Raw genomic sequence first — 23769 nt, forward strand, 5'->3', positions numbered from 1 at the left:
GAGAGCTGGGCTTACACTGTAATCTGGCTGAGGAATGTACTTTTTATTCTTTATTCAGGGCCTATCAGTCTCCAAGCAGGAGCGTCTAAAGATCTGCAAGGGGGAAGGGAGCTTGACACATACATGCGGGGCTTACACTATAATATGGAGGATCTTCTCTAATGTCAGATCTTAAGATCTGACATATTTAAGTATAGGCTGTGAAAAATTTAGGAATCATTTTGGTATACAGTTGTTTCATTCAAAAGAATATGTAAGAATTACATAGACACAAAATTACAAGTACTACAACAAAGACTTGACTAAATGTGAGGCCTCTAGTAATTTGCCAGCAACTATATGATATTCATTGAGCGCTCTTTGATTATTTTTCAGTAGTTGCTTAAGCTCTAAAGAGGAAGTAGGTAGAAGGTAAAGGCAAAGGTTAGGGTACCCAAGAAAGAGTTACATCACCCACTTGGACTGGAGAAAAGTAAAAATCATCATGCTGCCAATGGAGATAATGCACATTTCTTAAACATCCAGCGAAAGCTGTTGTTAGAGACAGTACAGATACCCTGAACATGGAAAAATTAGATACGGGATACAAAGTAAAGTCTCATAGATTGGAGGAATGGTTTAGCAGACAGGGTTCCATCCATCATGTGGTCATTCCACATACAAGTCCATGATTACAACTAGCACAGACACTTAGAAAGCAAAGTAATTATATAGTAAAAAAGGGGATAACATGGAAGTTACACATTATAACAACAGAGCACACCTTGAAGTTCACAATAGTGTCAATATATGAATTGCTAGTACATTGAGAGCATATTTGATATCCGGTGATCTGGGGGCACATAGTCTTCGCATACAACGTTCCAGAGTTGGGAGTGTCCTGCCTGTAACACTCTTTGGGCATTTTCTTTTTGTAATAACATACATGTTTTCCTTGGAACTCAAAGTTTTAAAAGCATATATTAAAGAAAAGTTTTTGCATGCAACTAGGATTCAAGATACACAGGAAATGGGGCATAGAAATCTATCTTGCCATACAAGAAAGTAAGGGAAAAGGGGATGGGGGTGGGACAGAAGGGAGGGCTGACTGGGGAATGGGACAATAAGAATATATGCCATTTTGGATTGGGAGTCAGGGTAGAAATGGGTAGAAAATTGGTAATTCAACCTCTTGTGGAAATCAATGCTGAAAACTAAAAAATATTAAATAAATAAATAATTGTTAAAATATGGAATTTCTCTATTCCTTCTGTGGTATTTTGTTGGTATTACATATATATGCTGACTTCTGTGTGCCAAGATGGCTGAGTAAGCAGTCAATTGCTGTAGTTCTCCTATAGTCACCTCCAAACACCCTTTAACAATACTCTAGAATAAATCCTAGAACAGCAGAGCCATTGGGAAGATGAGGTGGAACAGACTTCTAGTCCAGGACACCTGGAACATTGGCAAGAAAAGTCCATCTCACTTGGGTAAAATGGAAAGTGCAATCCAGGACAAGAAGCATCCCAGCAATCCAGCAACAAGCCCCACCTCAGGAAACCAGTGGGAGATCCTGAGCTCCAGTGTGGTGGAACAGAAAAATGCCAAAACTAACACCTCCTCCCCCCCACACACGCACACATGCCTTAGTATAGCCAGGGAAATAGGCAGATGCTATCTCTGATAACTGCTTAAATGCAGCCCTGGGTCAGCACGTGTCCTCCAGCAGCCAGACCTCCATGTGCTTCAGCATCACGCAAGATGATCAGGCATCTTCCAGCTCCTGGACCACTGAGTGCTTAGTCCAGGCCAGTTAAAACAAGCATCCTCCAGGGGCCAGATCTCCTAGTGCTTCAGTGTAGCTACAGGGAAACACAGAAAAACCCCAGTGGCCTCAGGACACACTAGACACCACAACTAGGACCCCAGCTCAGCACCAGGTAAGCTTCCAGACCCTGACAACATCTAGCTACCAGCACCTGAGGCCCCAGAGCACAGAGCCAGTGACTAGGTCCCTGGCCCTCAGCACAAAAGCTTGAACAGTGTCCCCTGTACTCCAGCAAGAGAGCTCAGATTTAAAAGCCCTGAAATAAGCAAAAAAGGAGCAAGAAGCGAAAACAAACAAACAAACAAAAAAACCAACTTGTCCCATAGATAGTTACCATGGTGATAGGGAAGAATAATACACAAACTTGTAAGATGACACCATCATCAATATATCTACATCTAAAACCTCAAAGGGGAATATGAATTGGTCTAAAGCTTAAAAAGCCTTCTTAGAAGAGTTCAAGAAGGATTTTAAAAATCACGTAAGAGATAGAAAAAACGGGAAAAAATGAGAGATATGGAAGAGAGAGTCAACAGCTTGAAAAAGAAAGACAAAAATTGACTGAAGAAAATAATTCCTTAAAAAAATACATTTGGGCAAGTGGAAAAAAATCCACTGAAGAAAACAACTTAAAAAGTACAATTGGTCAAATGGAAAAGGAGGTACAAAAGCTAACTGAAGAAAATAAGTGGAAGAGAATACAGATATATAAATATATATATTATATATAATATATATATACACATTGATATATACATACACACATACACATAGATATATACATAAACATATATATATATATATATATATATATATGGGAATATGCATATAGGGGGAGAGGGAGAGAGAGGGAGAGAGAGGGAGAGAGAGAGAGAGGGAGAGGGAGAGGGAGAGAGAGACACAGGGTGAGTTGAAGATGAAGGGAAGATATCTAAAAGAAATGAAATCAAATTAAGGGATGAGAGAGGACCATACTGAGAGAGGGAGATAGGGAGAGATAGGATGGGGTGGATTATCTTGCATAAAGGTGACAAGAGGAAGCAGTTCTGTGGGAGGAGGGGAGAGGGCAGGTGAGGGGGAAATGAGTGAACCTTGCTCTCATCAGATTTGGCCTGAGGAGGGAATACCATACATACCCAATTGGGAATCTTACCCCACAGGAAAGAAGAGGGAAGAAGATAAAAGAAAAGGGGGGGGATGATGGAGGGGAGGCAGATGGGGGTGGAGGTAATCAAAAACAAACACTTTCAAAAGGGGACAGGGTCAAGGGAGAAAATTCAATAAAGGGGAATGGGTTGGGAAGGAGCAAAATATAGTTAGTCTTTCACAACATGAGTATTTTGGAAGGGTTATACATAATGATACACATGTGGCCTATGTTGAATTGCTTGACTTCTTAGGGAGAGTGGGTGGGAAGGGAAGAGGGGAGAGAATTTGGAACTCAAAGTTTTAAAAACAGATGTTCAAAAACAAAAAAAAAAGTTTATGTATGCAACTAGAAAATAAGATACACAGGCAATGGGGCGTAGAAATTTATCTTTCCCTACAAGAAAGGAAGGGAAAAGGGGATGGGAGGGGAGTGGGGTGACAGAGGGGAGGGCTGACTGGGGAACAGGGCAACCAGAATATATGCCATCTTGGAGTGGGGGTGGGAGGGTAGAAATGGGGAGAAAATTTGTAATTCAAACTCTTGTGAAAATCAATGCTGAAAACTAAATATGTTAAATAAATAAATTTAAATTAAAAAATAGAGGATAAAATTATCAGTACCCTGAAAAAAAAAGAAGAAGTGATGTTTTTTGGTCACTCCAAAATTAGGAATTGAAATAGGAATTAATTGTTACTAGGTCAGCTTAAGAATTCCTCCAGTTTATTAATCAATCTCTGCCTTAGAAAGAAAAGTATTTCTGCAATGAATGCCTAGGTGCAATGAAATGACCCTAGAGCAGATTAAGGGAATTGCTAGTTACCATACAGATCACTAGAGAGGCCATTGTGCAGGCTATGTTAGGGATTATATCTAAAAACAAAACAAAACAAAACAAAATGACAGTTTTTTAATTGGAAAATAATCTTCAATACTAAGAGTTTATTAATTCAGGTTTAATTTATATTTTTATTTTAATTTAAGAGCAGTAGTGTAATAATTTGAATGTACAGATTGTTTAATTAAATCTAGGGAACCATCTTTGCCTGATCAATATATCTGACATCAGAAATAAGTTTTTTGTCTTAACCCTTTGAGCAAGGTTTTTCTATCATAACCTTATAAGAAATCCCTTTAAAATTTTGGCAATTTATGTTTAATTTTACATATACAGCTATTTGTATCTAGCTGTAGCTATCTCCAGCGTAGGAGAGAGTGAAGAAAAAAAAGAAAAAAAGAAATTTACATGATAATTTTATAATATTTAAAAAGAATAGCAATTGATACAACAGATTTGCAGTATTGTGTGCAATTAGGTTTTTTATTATACTATGTTATGTAAATACTTCTTTTATCCCATAAATTAAAAATAAAATAATCATAAAAGTAAATAAAATGTATATTACCATCATAAAGGCTGTTTGTATAAGTAATGTTAATAAAAATCATGAGAGAAATACAACTCCCTTGACTTTTTCACTCTCTCCAGATTCTGAAAAGTGAAGAGTGGCCAGAAAGAAAAGAAAGTATTATTATTAATTTGAAAAACTGTTTTGTAGGCAACTTAACAGATTTGTAAGCTGTCAAAAGGTTTAGGGGAATCTAGAACTATGCTCCTGGGCTTCAGAAGGCCTCCTAAAAGGTTTTTTTGGGGGGGGTAAGGGGATTAGTGAAAAAAATAAACAAACAAGAAACACCTTAAGAGATTTTTAAAAGGGATTTGTCTGGCAAAATACTTCCAAGACTGGGAATAGGCAGTGCAGTTTTCTATCTCCTTTTGGAAGAGTGAGAAAGGTTTGGCCGTCTTTGGTTTCATGAATAGCACTTGTGCTGCAGCTAATCAAGCAATAGGTTAAAAGTATAGAAAAGTAAATGAAGAGAAGCACCTGGGTAGGAATTAACTGCATAGCTTGGAAAGATTTAACAAGAGAAAGTACACCCTGGAGTATGGTGGAACTGTAAAAGAAAATTGTGTAGTCTAAGATGAGTTTGACAGATTTGGAAAGAGAAATAAAGGTTGGAGGGAAAATAGGGAAGGTAGATAAGAAGACTTGGGAACAAAAAATGAGGGATACAGCAATAGCAAGGCCAGATGCTCCAAACCCTTCTTGTCCCTGGACAGTTATTCTGAGCCCCCAATGTGCCAGCTTCAGATGGGCAAATGTGACTTGGTGTAAGTAGGTGGAGTGAGAAAGAAAATTTTGTGGATTGATTTGAAAGCCAATACAGAGATCTGTAGAGGGTTAGGCAAAACTTGATAAGCAATGCATTCCTCAGTGTGATAATTAAAATCTCTTATATCCTGTCACTTTTAAAATTCTTGGCAGTATATTACCTGGAAATAGTGAATCCCATAATATGAAATGTTTGGAATAAATAGCCTCTGTGTATAATACAACACTAAATCAATGAAATTATAAATTTAGCTTCTAAATGATACCATTTGGAAAATATATCCAGGTGTAATTGGTCCCATTTTAGATGAAATTTATGATTATGATGGATAGTAGTAGTAGTAGCAGCAGCAGCAGCAGCAGCAGCAGCAGCAGCAGCAGCAGCAGTAGTAGTAGTAGTAGTAGTAGTAGTAGTGGGGGTAGTAGTAATAGTAATAGTAGATGACTACATGGATCAGGAAACTTGTTAGCTGTGTGATTTTAAGCCAACTTACACCAGTTGTGTGACTTGTAATATGTTAAAGAAAAAAAGAGGGTGGAGCCAAGATGGCTGAGTAGAAACAGGGATCTGCTTGAGCTCTTCCCCCCAAGCCCCTCAAGATACCTCTAAAAATGACTCTAAACAAATTGCAGTATAACAGAAGCCAAAAAATGACAGAGTAAAACAGATTTCTGGCCCAAGACAATCTGGAAGGCCTACAGGAAAGGTCTATTGGACTGTGCTCAGAGCAGAGCACAACCCAGCCTGGGCCATGCTGGCACAAACTGGACTGAAGCAGGCCTCAGGGCACTCAATCACTGGCAGCTGTCATAGTTTGTTGGGGGTCCCCGACCAGCAAGGACCCCAATCTTGGGACGCAATGGATGAGGCAGGAGTCAAGGTGAATGCAACTCCGATTTATTGGGAGAAATCATCCAGTTTTATAGGGTTTGCACTACATGAGCAGAAGCAAGTGGCCAATGGGTAGGGGTATGACAGCATGGGAAGGAACAGAAGTGTTGCAGAGGGACAGGATAGAAATGTTGCAGTATGGGTATATTGTTGCACTTTGATCCCGTAGGGGTAGCAATATCGGCATGGGAAGGATCTGGATTGTTGCTATGTATAGTACATTATGGTGTCTACAGGCGTATGGGAAAGATTAGGACTGTGGCAAGATGGTCTCTGTAGGGGTATGGGAACGAGGGGGGATGTTGCCCTACAGTATCTATGAAGGGATGGGAATGCTTGGGTATGTTGCAAGATGGTATCAGAGCTGTGTGAGCTACGTGAGACACGAGGCAGGGTGTCCCCATAAAGTATCAAAGATGTTCCAGTAAGTAAAGTAACAAAGCATTGTGTCAGGCATTGTGTTAGCCACTGGTTCAAGAGCATTAGGTAATGGCCAGCTGGCTCCCTCCTTCTGGGCTTGTGAGTCCCTTGCGGACAGACTCTGCCTGCATATGTAGGACAACTACAGGGGCTGTTAAGGGCAGAGGCTCTCCCTCCAGGCGCCTGCCATTCCAACTTCTACTAAGCCTGTCTGGTTTTACCCAGGAAACAGGCCAAGTGCTAGGGTCCTAACAACCCTGGAGTTGGCACCAACCCCTTACAATTCCCCCTTTTTGTTTTTGCAACTCCGCATTTCCTGGAGGAGGTGAGTGTTCATCGTGTCGTCTCCAGATATCATGCTTTAGAGCAGTAAAGGAAGATGTTATCACCCTCAGGAGCTGACACAGAAGGTAAGGGAGCAGGCACAAAGAAGGACTACGCAACCAATGCCTAAGGCAACACTGATCAATGTATGCTCCAGCCAACCCCAAGAAGACCAGGGATGAGAGAAGAAATTAAGGAAATCTTTAGAAAACTTATGGGGGACAGGTCCTGGTGACTAGACTCACTGATGGAGGTGGCAAGCTCATAGAGGTCCGTGATATCTAAGGACACATTGACATGCCAGAGCCCATTTAACTGGTGTTTGATCTTATCCCAGCCCCAATCGGTAGCATAACTGGTTTTGGGAGTGACACAATAGGAGGGGGGCAATAATCACACTTTAACTGTTGGTTAAGTTCTCTACTGTTCTAATGCTCTATCTATATGGGCTTCTGTCTCAAATGCTGAGGAGACATTATGCATAAGGTCCTGGAGAGCGTGAGCTTGGATAACCTGATTCTGTGTGTTGGATGCAGACAGGGCAGGGAAGTGGAAGAAAGAGGGAGGGGTACAAGAAGGGATATGCCTACAAGCGTGCAGGTACTTCAATATTCCACATATCCCAGGGCAAGTGCTAGGGTCCTAACAGTCCCGGGGTTGGCAGCAACCGCTTACAGTAGTTTCAAGACTTCTCAACCCCAAAATGCCAAAGACAGCTTCAAAGGTCAGTGGGAAAGGTCTCTCACCTGGGTGAGAGGGGAGTGTGGTCTGGCCACAGCCCCAGGGCAGTGGCAGCCATTGCCACAGCTTTGGATGCTTCTGGAGCTCTTGGCCTACAGGCAGTGGGGAAACCAAGTGGCTGATCTGGGTTGCAGTCTTAGGTGGCAGTTCTGGGAGGAGGGCTAATGTGGGGAGCTGGTGGGGGCTGGGGAGAGGGAAGCCTCCTCACATTTATAAGGAAGAAAAGAGTGCTTATGGTTGCTCATGGACCAGAGCACAGGTCAGGAGAGGAATAAACACCTCTCCTTTGGAGGAACTGAGAATTTAGAGGTCCCTAGAGAGATCTCTGAAAACAGCTACATGACACCCTTGAAACATGGGGAAGCTCACCTTCCACTTATCAAAGAGCACAAAAGTCAAATAATTGGCTGGGAAAATGAGAAAACAAGGGAAAAGGATAATACTAAAGAAGGTTACTTTCTTGGTGAAAAGATGTTTTCTTTTGTCCTTGGTAGCAAGGAAAATCAAAGCATACAACAAGAGAAAGACAGCAAGGTTAAGATTCCCGCATCCAAAGCCTCCAAGAAAAATATGAAATGGTCTCAGGCCACGGAAGAGCTCCAAAAGGATTTTGAATAGCAAATAAGATAAGTAGAGGAAAAATTGGGAGGAGAAATGAGAGTGATGTGAAAAAATCATGAAAAAAGAGTCGACATCTTACTAAAGGAGACTCAAAAAATGCTGAAAAAATAACACATTTAAAAATAGAGTAACCCAAATGGCAAAAGAGGTCCAAGAAGCCAATGAAGAAAAGGATGCCTTAAAAAGCAGAAGTGGCCAAATGGAAAAGGAGGTCCAAAAGGGCACTGAAGAAAATAATTCTGTAAAACTTAGAATGAGCAAATGGAAGCTAATGACTTTATGAGAAATCAAGTAATTGTAAAACAAAACCAAAAGAATGAAAAAAAATAGAGGACAATGTGAAATATCTCATTGGAAAAACAACAGAGCTGGAAAATGAATCCAAGAGAAATAATTTAAAATTTATTAGTCCACCTGAAAAGTATGATCAAAAAGTGAGCCTAGACATCATCTTTCATGGAATTTTTAAGGAAAACTACCCTGATATTCTAAACCAGAGGGTAAAATAGAAATGGAAAGAATCCACTGATCACCTCCTGAGATTCCAAAATGAAAACTCCTAGGAATATTGTAGCCAAATTCCAGAGTTCCTAGTTCAAGGAGAAAATATTACAAGCAGCCAGGAAGAAACAATTCAAGTATTGTGGAAACATAATCAGGATAACACAAGATTTAGCAGCTTTTACACTAAGGGATCAGAGGGCTTGAGATATGATATTCCAGAGGTCAGAGGATGCAAGATTAAAACCAACAATCACCTACCCAGCCAAAGTGAGTATAATACTTCAGGGGAAAAATGGAATTTCAGTGAAATAGAGGACTTCCAAGCATTCTTTTTAAAAAGAACAGAGCTGAATAGAAAATTTGACCTTCAAACATAAGAATCAAGAGAAACATGGAAAGGTAAACAGGAAAGAGAAGCCATGAGGGACTTATAAAAGTTGTACTATTTACATTCCTACATGGAAAGATGATATTTGTAACTCATGAGACCTTTCTCAGTATTAGGGCAGTTAGAGTATATACATATATATACACACACACATACACACACACACACACACATATATATACGCATATATATACACACATACATATCTATACATACATATATGTATGTATAAGTATATGTATATATGAATATGCATGTATGTATGTATACATGCATGTATGTATTTGTATATGCATGTATGTATGTATTGATATATGTATAGGTTTATGTGTATGGATTTATATATGTGTGTATATATACATATGTGCATACACACACATATACACAGGGAGCACAGAGTGAGTTGAATACGAAGGGATGATACCTAAAAAAATAAAATTAAGTGTTGAGAGGAATTTACTGGGAGAAAGAGAAAGGGAGAGGTAGAATGTAGTAAATCACTTCACATAAAAGAGGGAAGAAAGAGCTTTTACAATGGAGGGGAAGAGGGGGAAGGTGCAAGGGAATAAGAGAGGAGCCATACTCTCATTGGATTTCGCTTAAGGAGAGAATAACACACATTCACTTGGGTATGGAAATCTACCTTACCTTGCAGGAAAGCAGGGAGGAAGGGCATAAGAGAGGGGGGATAATAAAAGGGATGGCATATTGGAGGAAAGGATAATTTGTGGGGGGACACGTCAAGGGAGAGAAGGGAATAAATGGAGGGAAGGACAGGTAGAGAGAAATATGGTTAGTCTTTCAAAACATGACTGCTATGGAAGTGTTTTGCATTGCTACATGTATATGACCTGTACCAACTGCTTGCTTTCTCAAAGAGGGTATATGCAGAGGGAGGAAGGGAGAGAATATGGAACTCAAAGCTTTAAAAAATGAATATTAAAAAGTTATTTTTGCATGCAACTGGGAAATAAGATGTACTGGCAATGGGGTATGTAAATCTATCTTGCCCTACAGGAAAATAGATGGGAGGGAATGGGAGAAGGGGGATGATAGAAGGGAGGGTAGATTGGGGAAAGGGGTGGTCAAGGTGCACACTGTCCTAGGGTAGGGGGAGGGGAGACTTTGGGAGAAAATTTGGAATTCAAAATCTTGTGGAAGTGAATATTGAAAACCGAATATAAATAAATTATATTTTTAAAAAAGTAAAACAAAGAAAAGTGCCGTATATTAATTGGACAATTCATTGTATTAGAAATATCGTTAGAGAAGTTGACTCTTCTTTCATCCCTTTAGGTTATAGATTTAATTGTTAAAAGACTGGTGTAAATATGTTATAAAAACTTTTTAGAAAAACGAGTGATGGTTATACATGTTGGCATATCAAGGAACCCCTTAAAGTGTCCTGATCTGTGAAAGGTAAAGTCCTGAAATTCTAAGAAGGCCTAAAATCCTAGACCTACTGTCAGTTTAAAGCAACATTGAATGTTTGCTTTGTGGCAGTTTGATAACTGAGTTAGGATGTCAATATTTTGAGATTTAATCTTTTCATCATTTCAGAATCTATCCCCATGCTTAGGTGAAAGTGACTTGGTATTAGTTAAGGCCTAGAAATTGCAAGGGAAAACATTCCCATTCCTATTAAACAATTAGCCTATACTGTCTTAATAAAGGGTTTTTAGCTCTATTTTCCAAGTGAAGTGAGATAACCAACTGGTTAGTCGTGTCCAACTACCTTTCAGGAAAATCTGTAGGAAGCCTATAACAAAAATCTAACACTATGTCAGTACTGGATATGGTAAAAAAAAAAGAAATGGTTGTTATGATCTGTGACTATTATATAGGAATGAAAATATTTCCTTATACTGTTCAAATCAAGAAGTTTTAAAAATGAACTCCTATGAAAACTCACAGGGAAATTGGTCATGCCCTATCAGCATTAGATCAACTACCTTCAGTTTTTTTGTTTGTTTTTTGCCTGGGCCAGAACCAGGCATTCAATTAGAATCTTAAAATATTTTAGCCCAGAACACTTTAAGCTAACCTAGTGAAAACAGGTATGAAATCAGATTGTTAGTAAAAATTTCTAAATACATGTCTATATTGGGAAACTTTATGTGGTCGTTTGTGATATGCAGCTTGAAATTCCCAGGGCATGAGAATTGGAAGTTGAGGACTTAGGACAGCTCCTCATCTGGAAATCCTCAAAGACAGGAAAAAGAGACAGGGATTAAGAATTTATCCTTTGCTTGAGGAAATAGGAGAAAGGGTTACGGGGAGCTGTGAATTGTCACCATGTGTTTTTAAAAGCAATCAGTTTATGGCTAATAATGGGCTCTCTCCTTTGAAGTGCTAACAATAGATGGGCCTTGGATAAATTGAGATTTAAATGTTTGGTCCAAATCTATCTTGAAGGAAATTAGAATGTGGGCTGAGTGTGTTCTCCTATCAGAATAATTATGGTAAATGAGAACCTAATCCAAGCTACATTGGCTAATTGGCATTAAGAAATTTATTAGTTGTGTGACCTCAAGGTAGTTACTTTATGTCTGTTTACTTCAGTTAACTGTTCTGTAAGAGGATAAACATAGGACCCCCTCCGAGGATTGTTGTGAGAATCACACAATTGTGAAGTGCTTAATGCAGTGTCTGATATAGGGCTAGGGCTTTATAAATTTTATCTTTTGTTATTATTTCTTTAATTAGATGAAATTGCTTCATACTTGACAACTCTATGTGGTATTTCAGAAGTGATCAGTATACGGTACCAATGGTGATGAGATGAATGATTTTCTGTGTAAAGCAATTTGGGAACACGTCAGTTAAATTGAGGTCGCCTGATTGGTAATGGATTTTTTTCAAGTTTCAAATACATATTATTGTTTATGACATTGTGATGTTTCTAAATTTTCTTATTGTTAAATTTGGTAAACTATTATGAGATGCTTTTAGAAAAGCAACTTCTCTTATAATCTAGATGTTGTTAGATCATGAATTATACTATTAAAAGAAGGTAAAAGAAAAAAATAAAGGTTAAAAACTCATCATTTTATCAGCCCTGCAACCGTGTATTGTAATATTCTGAAACATTGTAATTCGATGGATTGTAAACTTCCAGATTTGTCTATATTTAAGAGCAAGTTTTACCTAAAATTACTTGGCTACCATTTACAAAAATTGTAAGATCAATTGTGAATGATTAATGGTTATGATAAGGTTAATTTAATTGGGTGTATTTTGGCATTGCTTATTTAGAAAATGGAATCTCCTCCCCATTGGAAACACTTTTTGTTGAGGAGGAGTGGTAATTAGGAACTTGTGGTCATTAAGAATTTATTTATGGTACTTTTGAGGTGTATTTATGTTACTCAAGACACTTCACACTTAACTTGGTATTTCATTTAAGGTTGAAAAAGACACAAATAGCTGTCAGTTTAGATGTTTCCAAATAATTTACTTCTTGAAAGTCTAGTGATTTTCTTTGTACATCAGGATAAATCTTAAGCTGTTTTTGAGATAGAAATATTTTTATAAACTAATGTTTCACTAAAAATCATTTGTGATTCTTAGAAAGCCTGATAAATTTTGTTTATTAGCTAATTTGTTGCAACAACTTAATAGTATTTATAACAATTGTGTCCAGGTTTGTTGTGTCATTGGGCCAACCCTACATCGGCACTTCAAGAATACCTTTAGTGGTTAGCAGCTCTGTGCGAGTGACATCTGAGATCTAAGGCAGTGGATATCTGTCCCTTAGAGTAAGGTTACCTTGAAAAGGCACAATTTTATCTTTCTTAATTCATTTTCATTACACCCTCTTTCTTTCATTTTCTCATACAAGATATCTGCCCACCTGATTGCTTATGTGGGATATGGAAATACTGGGATGCTAATCGACTGTTGGTAGAGTTGTGAACTGATCCAACCATTTGGGAGAGCAATTTGGAACTATGCCTACAAGGCTATAAAACTGTGCATACCCTTTGATTGGGAAGTACCACTGCAAACTTTATATCCCAAAGACATTAAAAAGGTGCGGTAGGCAAGGAACTATCTGTAGAAAAATGTTTATAGCAGCTCTTTTAGTGGTGCTAAGAACTGGGAATGGAAGTGATGCCCATCAAATGGACAATGACTAAACAAGCTGTAGTGTATGATTGTGATTGAATATTATTGTGCTATAAGAAATGACAAGCAGGATTATTTCAGAAAAACCCAGGAAAACTTACATGAACTGATGTAAAGTGAAATGAGCAGAACCAAGAGAACTTTGTACACTGCAACAGAAATGTTTTATGACAAAGAACTGTGAATCATGTAGCTATTCTCAGCAAAACAGTGACCTAAGATAATCCCATAGGACTAATGACGAAGCATACTATATGCCTCCAGAGGAAGAACTGATATTATCTAAATACAGACTGAAGAACACTATTTTTCACTTTCTCACTTTATTCTTTTTTTCTTAATTTGAGTTTTCTTGTACAAAAGGACTGATATGGAAATGTTTTACATGATTCTACACATATAGTGTATATTAAAATACCATATCAGGGAGGGAAAAGGGGTAGGGAGAGATAGAATTAGGGACCCATATGTTTTAAATGTTAAAAAAATTGTTTTAATATATAATTGAGAGAAATAAAACTATGTGTATATATATGTATACATACATATATATGTATATATATACATATTATATATATATATATATATATATATATATATATATATACACACACACACACATATAATTTTCTGGAAAACAAATCTCCTTTTAATAGGGATTATCCACTAGAACATGACTAGAAACTGAAAATGTTTCGTTATAAACAATTTCTTTAATAATCATTGTATTGAAATTGATTACCCTATGTATTTATTTATTCCACCTAAACAGCTTTTATTACAATTGTAGTTAATATGTCAACTGTTAAGAAATTCATTCTTTTAGAAAACTTTCTTTTTTTAATTCTTTAGCAAAATCTCATACTCCAAAAGGAGAACTAAACAATGCCAAGTATAAAAAATGGATTCAGAGTTTTCTAATATTTCAGTTTGTATCTGAGCGTCTTGGCTATATAAATGCAAAAATTGGCTAACCTAAAAATGTAAATTCTCTAGTCTAAAAGACTCATCAATTTGATTTTCTTATTAGTAGAGACATCAGGTTTGAGCTAACTTTAACTATTTGATTTGGTTATTGGCATAGTAAATTTAAAATTGCGCTATGACAAATTTTTTAAGAGATTTTTAACAGAAAAGGGGATCTCTACAGGTGACTTGAACCAGAGAAGACAGTCAGCTGGAAACTGCTCTGAGATTCCACCCAGCCCAGACAGCTGTATCAGCAGATGTTACTGGAGAACTAGAAAGCTGTATGAGATGAGATGTCTGAGCCTTCAAATAGGAGGGATCTGTGCAATTGACATTTTTCCCCTATGTGCCTTTTGTTGAGGCCTGCTTACCAAAGGGAACTGCCCACAATAGGTCATGTCAAAGCATCTCTCAATCTCTCTCCCTTTTCCCCACACTTTGTTTCCCCTCATAAGCCCCCTAGGTTAAAAAACAAAACAAAACACCTCATTGAAGTGTTAGTCATATCAGTTAGTGATTCACTGAAGAGACAGCATCTCACAATGAAATCAAAGGGAGAATGAAAGAAATACTAATTAGTAACAATTCCTAATATGAGAGATCCAGGTCTGGCAAGAGGTGAATCTCTTTTGTCCAAGAGTGACATTATCAAAGTTACTTCCACCAAATCTCATTATAATATTCATTCTCTCCTTGATTGTTCATGAATATGAGTTGATTTCCACCCGTTGGGAGCACCCACTCTTCCAAGGGTATTTAAACATCCAGTAGCCCTCAAGGTTCATCTTTGGTTTATGAGAGAAAGCCACTGACCTCAATCTATTAATTATTTGCTAGACATCATCAATAAATCTATTATTAATTAGCCAGAAATTGTGTCTCTCAGACTTTTCTTTCATCACAGGATGGTGATACATTTGGCCACAAAAGGAAAGCCAGGAATAGGGCATGGTTGAGAGGAGAGGAAGATGATGAGTTTTATTGCTGAAATACTGAGTTTCAATTGCATGCCAAATATCCAGTTTGAGATGTTCAACAGATAATTAGTGATCCAGGGCTAAAGTTCAGGGATAAATGAAACTAAAGTTTTTAGATAGACAGGTGAGTCATTTGTACAGATAAGATAACCACGCTGATGAGATATGATATTTGCCTAGAGAAAGTATACAGGCTGGAGAGACCAGCTCAGAATCTTGGGTAATACCCATGGTCAGGGAGTATGATAAAGATGGAGACAATATACATCAGCCCTCCTCAAATAGATAGTGCCCGAGAGCACAGAACCTGAAGTCAGGAAGGCCTGATTGAGTATAAACCTGTCTTCAAAAACCTATTCGACATGCGACCATAGGCAAATCCCTTAAGTGCTGCCTACCTCAGTTTCCCCAACTATAAAATTAAGGATAACTATAGTAACTACCTCACAAAGATATTATGAGGGTCAAGTTAAATCCTATGTGCAAAATGTTTAATAATTTAAAGAGGGAATGCACTCAAAATAAGAGGGGTTGCAGAAGGCTTCCTGTAGAAGGTGGGATTTTAATTGGGACTTAAAGGAAACCTGGGAGGTAAGCAATCTGAGGAGAGGAGGAAAAGTGTTTCAGGCATAGGGTCCAAATGCCTGGAGCCCACTGATGGAGGGGCTTGTTCATGTAACAAGCAGGGAATCAGTGTCACCGAATCAAAGAGTACATGGGCAAGAAAAGACACATAAGAACATTGGAAAGTTAGGAGGGGCTAGGGTTATGATGGACTTTGCATGCCAAACAGAGGATTTTGTATTTGACTCTGGAGGCAATAGGGAGCCATTGAAGTTTATTGAGTAAGGAGTAATATAGTCAGACCTGCACTTTAGGAAGATAATAGTAGCTATATAATTATTTCTATGTGCCAGGCAATGTGCTAAGGACTTTATTATCACCTCATCTGATCCTCAAAATACCCTGAGATGATGGTGCTATTATCATCTCCATCTTACAAATTAGGAAAGTGAGGCAAATAGAAATTAAGCCACTTGCCAAGGTAACACCCAGCTAGTGTCTGAGCCAACTTTGAACTTGGGCCTTCCTGACCTCAAGCCCGGAGTTCTATCCATTGCACCACCTAGCTGCCAAATGTAACAACTGAGTAGAAGATGGACTGGATTGGGGAACGACTCACAGTTAACATTTATATGGTGCTTTAGGAGGATTGCAAAGTGCTTTGGAAGTGAATTCATCTGTTCTTCACAAGAACCTCAGGAGGTAGGTGCTATTATTATCCTTATTTTACAGATGAGGAAACTGAGGCAGGCAAAGATTGAATGATTTTTCCAGGGACTCTGTATCTGAGGGAAGATATAAACCCAGGTTGTCTTGAGTTCATGCCTAGCACTTAATCTACCATGTCATCTCACTACTGACCAACCAGCAAGCTATTCCAGTCACCTTACCCATTAATATGAGAGGATGTGTGCCTGCGCCAGGGTGATGACAATGTCAGAGGAGAGAAGGGCATATACATAAGAGATATTATGAAGATAAAATTGACAAGCCTTGGTTACAGATTGAATATGGGAGTGAGAGTGTGTGAGGAGTTAAGGAAGATGCTCAGGCAGAGAACATAGCTGACATGGATGGTGGCACCCTCAGCAGTAACAAGGAAATTTAGAAAACAGGAAAGAATTTTGGGGGGAAACATAATGGGGTGCCATTTTGGACAGGTTGAATCTAAGACATGTCAGTGTCATTCAGTTTGCTATCTCTATCAGGCATTTAGAAATATGGGACTAGAAGTCAAGAGAGAGGTCAGGACTGGGTAAATACATTTGAGAACCATCAGCTTAGGGGTAATCATTGAATCCATGGGATCCAAGTTGATCCATAAGTGAAATAGTTTAGGGAGAAAAGAGAAGAGGATTCAGGACAGGAGTGGCTGCCTGTCCTTGGGAAAGTCACTTAAACATTCCATGTCTCTGTTGGCTCTCTATGGTTATAATGTGCAGATCAGGTCCTAATCTGCTTTTACATACAGAGAGTTTCCTATAGCAATGAAATCATAGATCTAGTCCAAAAAATGCACAAACATGTGACAGGTCCTCTAGGGGATTTATGCTTACAAATGGAGCTGTTAATTCTGTATCCCCACCCCCACCTTATTCCCAAATCCATTTAGAAGCAGTCAATACATTCCCTAGACTTTTATATATCCACGACTGAGTGGTAGTGGAAAAAAAAAAAAACTAAATTTAACATTGGTGTGAGAACAAGAGAATAATAGCGAGTGTGACTGGGTGGCTGTTGAGTGTGGATAGTAGGAGGGCTTTAAAAGTATTTTGTGGGCAGAGTATGGGGGAGTCTGGACCTTGATCCCTGTGCTATTGACTTGTTTATACTAGAGTGAACTTTGACTTAGAATGTGTGGAGAAAGCAGATAATTAAGGTGGGGCAAGTATGGAGTTCCCAATGAGATTATGTGTTTATTGGGGATAATGAAGAAATAGCCCTGACCGATGGGGCCTATCTGAATGGTACAATTATGAGTCTGTATTTAAATATGAAAATTTACGTGAAATAATGTAAATCAAGATGAGTAGGCATGCACCCACAACACCATACCTCCTATTACCAAGTGCAGTTGCCTGCTTACAAGCTTTGGTCGATACATTCTCAACTTTGTCCATTATTCCTGGGTTTTTGGCCTTTTTCATTGCCAAAGACTTTTGGAGAGTTACTTGCAGGTTCTGAAATCAAGAGGGCTCTGAAAGGCCACATAGTAGGTATCTAAGGTTTTATTGTACATTCTTGCTATATGGATTTTACATGTTAGTTTTCCACTCCTAATAATCACAAATCCTAGAATTATAGGATCATTGATCATTGAACTGGAAGAGGCGTTACAAAAAATTTCTTCCAACTCTCTCACTTTGTAGATGGAGATATGGAGGCAAAAGAGGTTAATTTACTTGGCGTGTATCAATGGGCAAGTCACAGACTGCAAATCATAAGTGAGACCTACTGCAGGGTCCTTATCAAAAATGAATTGGAGAATATTAATTTTGAACTAACAGTAACTGAGAAGCAATCTACTCAGACTTCTTCAATCATAGATAAGGAAACTGAGGAAAATAGGGTAAAGTGATTGCCCAGGGTCACACAGCTAGTAAGTGTCTGAGGCCAGATTTAACCTCAAGATGAGTCTTCCTGATTCCAGGCCTGGCACTCTCTCCACTGTGCCACTTAGGTTACACAAGCATTAAATGTTAGAGGCAAAATTTAAAAGAAAATTTGTGTTTAAATATTGTTTCAAAATTTGTTATGTAATTTTTCTGTGCCTCAGTTTCCTCATTTGTAGAAAGAGGAAGTGGCCTAAATGTTTTCTAAGATAACTTCTAGTTCTAAATCTGATCCTCTAAGTAGCTTTGCAAATAACTTCATTTCTAGGAACAAATTTGCCTTTGCAAGAACGTGGTAATTGACAGCTGGAGGAAAAGAGAGTTTTGCAGAAAAGTAAGAAAGCAACACATTCTAATGGAAAAATAAATGTATATTTTAAGAGAGTCTTTGTCATATGTCTGCACTCTTTCTGACTGCTTTATGGAAGATGAGGAATGAATCTGTGCGAGAACATCCATGGTTCATAACTGGTTGTTTTAATAGCCTGATGTTTCCTAGAGACTTCCGGTGAAGGTAGGATAATTACAGAAGAGACAGATACTGGGAGGTGATGCTGGGCCATCCTCTATCGGGCTCTGACCTCCTCTGGAACATTGTCTTCAGTTCTGGGCACCAGAGTTTTAGAAAGCACACTGATAATCTATAGAGGAGGTAAAGGAGACTCAAATGCTTATAGCTTTAGAACTAGAAAGGATGCTAGTAGTTATCCAGGCCAAACCTCATATTTCACAGATGAACCACTGAAATTCAGAGGGGGAAATTACTGGCTATGGGTCACCTGGGTAGCATCAGATAAGATATTAGAATCCACAGTCTGTTTCCCAACCAGGTTGTCCATTTTTCAGAAAACAAACAAACCGACCAAACCAAACTGCCTTTGCTGTTGTTTCCTGCTGCGTCAGACTGTAGTCCATTCCAAATAAAGTGTTCCAAACTCCTGAATGTGAGGATGGATTGTAGTTGGGGGAGATTGGAAGCAGGCAGACCAACCAATAGCCTATTGCAATAATCCAGGAGTGATATGATAAGGGCATACACCTGGGTGGTAGCAGTATCAGAAGAGAGAAGAGGGCTCATTTGAGAGATGTTGCAAAGGTGAAGTCAACAATCCTTGGCACCACATTGGATGTAGAGCATGAGAGATAGAGAGGAATCCAGGATGGCTCCAAATGATGGGCCTTGACAGTAACAGGGGAATTAGGAAGTGGGGCAGGGTATAAGGAGAAAGATAATGAGTTCAGCTTAAGATGTCTACTGGACATCCAGTTTGTGATTTCTAAAAAGGTTACCGGAGATACAAGATGGGAGGCAGCAGGCAGATTGTGTCAGGATAGGTAAATCTGAGAATTGTCATCTGAGGGATGGTCATTAAATTCATGGGAGCAGATGAGGTATTGTAATGGGAGAAGAGAATAGGGCACAAGGCAGAACCCTGAGGGACACTCATGGTTAGAGGGCATGATTTGGAGGAGGATCCAATAAAAGAGATAGGAGGGTGGTCAGAGAAATTGGAAGAAATCCGGAAGAGAGGGGTATTCGAAAAACCTAGAGAGAATAGAGAATCAAGGAAAAGAGAGTGATCCACAGTATCAAAGGCTCAAGAGAGGTCAATAAGATTAAAGATAAAGAAAAGGCCATTGGATTTGGCAAGTAGGAGATCATAAGTAATTTGGAGAGGGCAGTTTTTGGGGAAAGATAATCTTGGAAGCTGGATTATCAGGGATTAAGAAGAGAGTAGTTGAGGCAAAGTGGAAGCTCCTATTGAAGACAGCCTTTTAGAGCATTTAGCTACAAAGGGCAGAAGAGATTTGGGATGATAATGGGGTAGAAGGGTCATGAAAGTTGGTGGAGGATGGAGGATATATGACATTCTAGTGGGCAGAGAGAAAGAGGAAGGAAAGAATAGGAAAGAGATTGAAAATAAGTGAGACAGTGGGGGCAATCTTCTGGGGTAGACAGGATGGAATGGGGCCACTTGAACAAGTAGAGGAGTCAGGCTTGGTAAGGAGTAAGGCCACTTCATCCTGTGAGACTGAGGCATGTGCAGTTTTCCTTATCTGTAAAATGGCAATAAATAGACTACCTTATCAGTTGTGAGGAGGAAACGAGATAATATATCTTAAGCATTTTGTCAACCTTAACAACCATATAAATGTTAGCCTTGATAAATGCTTGTGGATTTATTCATTGACAGCTGGATTGAAGTCAAAGTAGTCACAGGATAACAAAATCTCCCAGCTGAAAGCAACCTCAGGGGCATCTAGTTGGCCATATCCAAGTCTGAATCCCATCTTCTATAGAAAGCTTTTGCCAATCTTGTTTAATTCTAGTACCACCCTCCATTGATGAAGCCCTATTTATCCTATTGATAGCTTTATATTTGTTTACATGTTTTCTGCCCTATTAGATTATAAGCTGCTTGAGGGCAGGAAGTGTCCTTTGCCCTCTTTTTTATCCCCAGCCCTTAGGCCAGGACTTGCCACATAATAAGAATATGATCAATCACGATTGTATACCACAACTTGTTTAACCATTCCCCAATTGATATGCAACACTTCCATTTCCAATTCTTAGGCACCACCAAAAGATCTGGTAGATAGATAGATAGATAGATAGATAGAAAGATAGACAGATAGATATAGATATAGATATAGATATGTATGTATGTGTAGATGTATGTAGGTGTGTATGTATACACACATACATATATAATCCAATATGAATTGATTTTCATCAGTTCGGAATGCTCACCGTTCCAAGGGTATTTAAGCATCCAGCTATCCCCAAGTTTCGTCTTTCATTTATGAAAGAAAATCAGTGACCTCAGTCTATTAATTACTTCCTCACCATAATTAATAAATTGATTAATTGGCTAGAAATTATGCCTCTCAGACTTTTAATTCATCACAGGAGGGTGATACCTTTGGCCACAAAAGGAAAGTTCGGAAGCATGAAAAGGTAAGCAAGAAAGAGAAATTATAAGGGACTCACTACAGTTGAACTGTTTTGTTTAAATTCCTACATGGAAAGATGATGTGTGTAACTCATGGGACCTTGCTCAGTATTGGGGTAGCTGAAGGGAATATACATATATTTAAAGAGAGGGTAAATGGTGAGTTGAATATGAAGGGATGATATATAAAATAAATAAAATCAATTAAGAGATGAGAGAGGAATATATTGAGAGAGGGAGAAAGAGAGAGATAGAATGGGGTAAATAATCTCACAGAAAAGTGACAAGAAAAAGCAATTCATTGGAAGGGAAGAGGGAGCAGGTGAGGGGGAAGGAGTGAATCTTGCACTCATTGGATTTGACTTGAGGAGGGAATAACATACACAATCAATTGGGTTTCTTAACCCACAGGAAAGAAGGAAGAAGGGGATAAAAAAGGGGGAACAGTAGAAGGGAGGGAAGATGGTGGAGGAGGTAATCGAAAGCAAAACCTTTCTAAAAGGGACAGCGTGAAGGGAGAAAATTGAATAAAGGGAGACAGGATAGGAGGGAGCAAAATATAGTTAGTCTTTTACAACATGAGTATTGTGGATGGGTTTTACAAAATGACACATGTGTGTCCTATGTTGAATTGCTTACCTTCTTAGGGCAGGTGGGGGGAGGAGAGGGGATAGAATTTGGAACTCAAAGTCTTAAAAGCATATATTCAAAAACAAAGTTGATTTTGCATGCAACTGGGAAATAGGATATACAGGCAACGGGGCATAGAAATCTATCTTGCCCTACAAGAAAGTAAAGGAAAAGGGGATGGGGGGAGTGGGGTGACAGAAGGGAGGGATGACAGGGGAATGGGCCAATCAGAATATATGCCATCTTGGAGTGGTGGGAGTGTAGAAATGGGAAGAAAATGTGTAATTCAAAATCTTGTGGAAATCAATGCTGAAAAGTATAAACATTAAATAAATAATGATAAAAAATTTTTTAAAAGAACAAATTAAAAATCCCCAAAAAACACCAAATTTGAAATCCTGAAAATCACATGGCAAGTAAATAAAATTTAAAGAAAGGCAACCAATGAACTAATAAATAAAACTGAAACCTGTTTTTATTTCTTTTTTTTAAATTTAAATTTATTTATTTAACATATTTAGTTTTCAGCATTGATTTTCACAACAGTTTGAATTACAAATTTTCTCCCCATTTCTACCCTCCCCCCACTCCAAGATGGCATATATTCTGGTTGCCCTCTTCCCCAGTCAGCCCTCCCCTCTATCACGCCCCTCCCCTCTCATCCCCTTTTCCCTTACTTTCTTGTAGGGCAAGATAAATTTCTAGGCCCCAATAGCTGTCTATATTATTTTTTAGTTGCATGCAAAAACTTTTTTTTTTGTTTTTGAACATCTGTTTTTAAAACTTTGAGTTCCAAATTCTCTCCCCTCTTCCCTTCCCACCCACCCTCCCTAAGAAGTCAAGCAATTCAACATAGACCACATGTGTATCATTATGTATAACCCTTCCACAATACTCATGTTGTGAAAGACTAACTAAATTTTGCTCCTTCCCAACCCTCCCAATTTATTGAATTTTCTCCCTTGACCCTGTTCCCTTTTGAAAGTGTTTGTTTTTGATTACCTCCACCCCCATCTGCTCTCCCCTCCATCATCCCCCCCTTTTTATCTTCCTCCCTCTTCTTTCCTGTGCGGTAAGATACCCAATTGAGTATGTATGGTATTCCCTCCTCAGGACAAATCTGATGAGAGCAAGGTTCACTCATTCCCCACTCACCTGCTCTCTCCCCTCCTCCCACAGAACTGCTTCCTCTTGCCACCTTTATGTGAGATAATCCACCCCATTCTATCTCTCCCTATCTCTCTCTCTCAGTATGTTCCTCTCTCATCCCTTAATTTGATTTTATTTCTTTTAGATATCTTCTTCCCTTCATCTTCAACTCACCTTGTGTCTGCTCTCTCTCTCTTTATATATATATATGTATATATATATATATGTATATATATATATGTATATGTATATGTATATACACACATAGATATATACATACATACACATTCACTTATATATATACATAAACATATATATATATATATATATATATGCATATTTCCTTCAGCTACCCTAATACTGAGGTCTCATGAATCATACATGTCATCTTTCCATGTAGGAATGTAAACAAAACAGTTCAACTGTAGTAAGTCCCTTGCAATTTCTGTTTCTTGATTACCTTTTCATGCTTCTCTTGATTCTTGTGTTCGAAAGTCAAATTTTCTCTTCAGTTCTGATCTTTTCACTGAGAAAGCTTGAAAGTCCTCGATTTTATAGAAAATCCATATTTTGCTTTGGAGCATGATACTAAGTTTTGCTGGGTAGGTGATTCTTGGTTTTAATCCTAGCTCGATTGACATCCAGAATATCGTATTCCAAGCCCTTCGATCTCTTAAGGTAGAAGCTGCCAGATTTTGGGTTATTCTGATTGGGTTCCCACAATACTCAAATTGTTTCTTTCTGGCTGCTTGCAGTATTTTCTCC

The 23769-nt window shown here is 38.5% G+C and overlaps 1 protein-coding gene across 1 annotated transcript in view; it reads left to right on the top strand.

Annotated features, from left to right (window-relative positions):
* Nucleotides 1–14976, top strand: part of LOC118846149 (cytochrome P450 2J6-like) — a 41834-nt gene extending 26858 nt beyond the window's left edge. Inside the window, exon 3 of the mRNA XM_036754392.1 lies at nucleotides 14300–14976. Coding sequence (XP_036610287.1) covers nucleotides 14300–14478 — 179 coding nt within the window. The 3' untranslated portion in view covers nucleotides 14479–14976. The remainder of the gene's footprint in view (nucleotides 1–14299) is intronic.
* The last annotated feature ends 8793 nt before the right edge of the window (nucleotides 14977–23769 follow it).

Source organism: Trichosurus vulpecula, chromosome 4, assembly GCF_011100635.1.
Source record: "Trichosurus vulpecula isolate mTriVul1 chromosome 4, mTriVul1.pri, whole genome shotgun sequence".
NCBI classification, from domain to species: Eukaryota; Metazoa; Chordata; class Mammalia; order Diprotodontia; family Phalangeridae; genus Trichosurus; species Trichosurus vulpecula.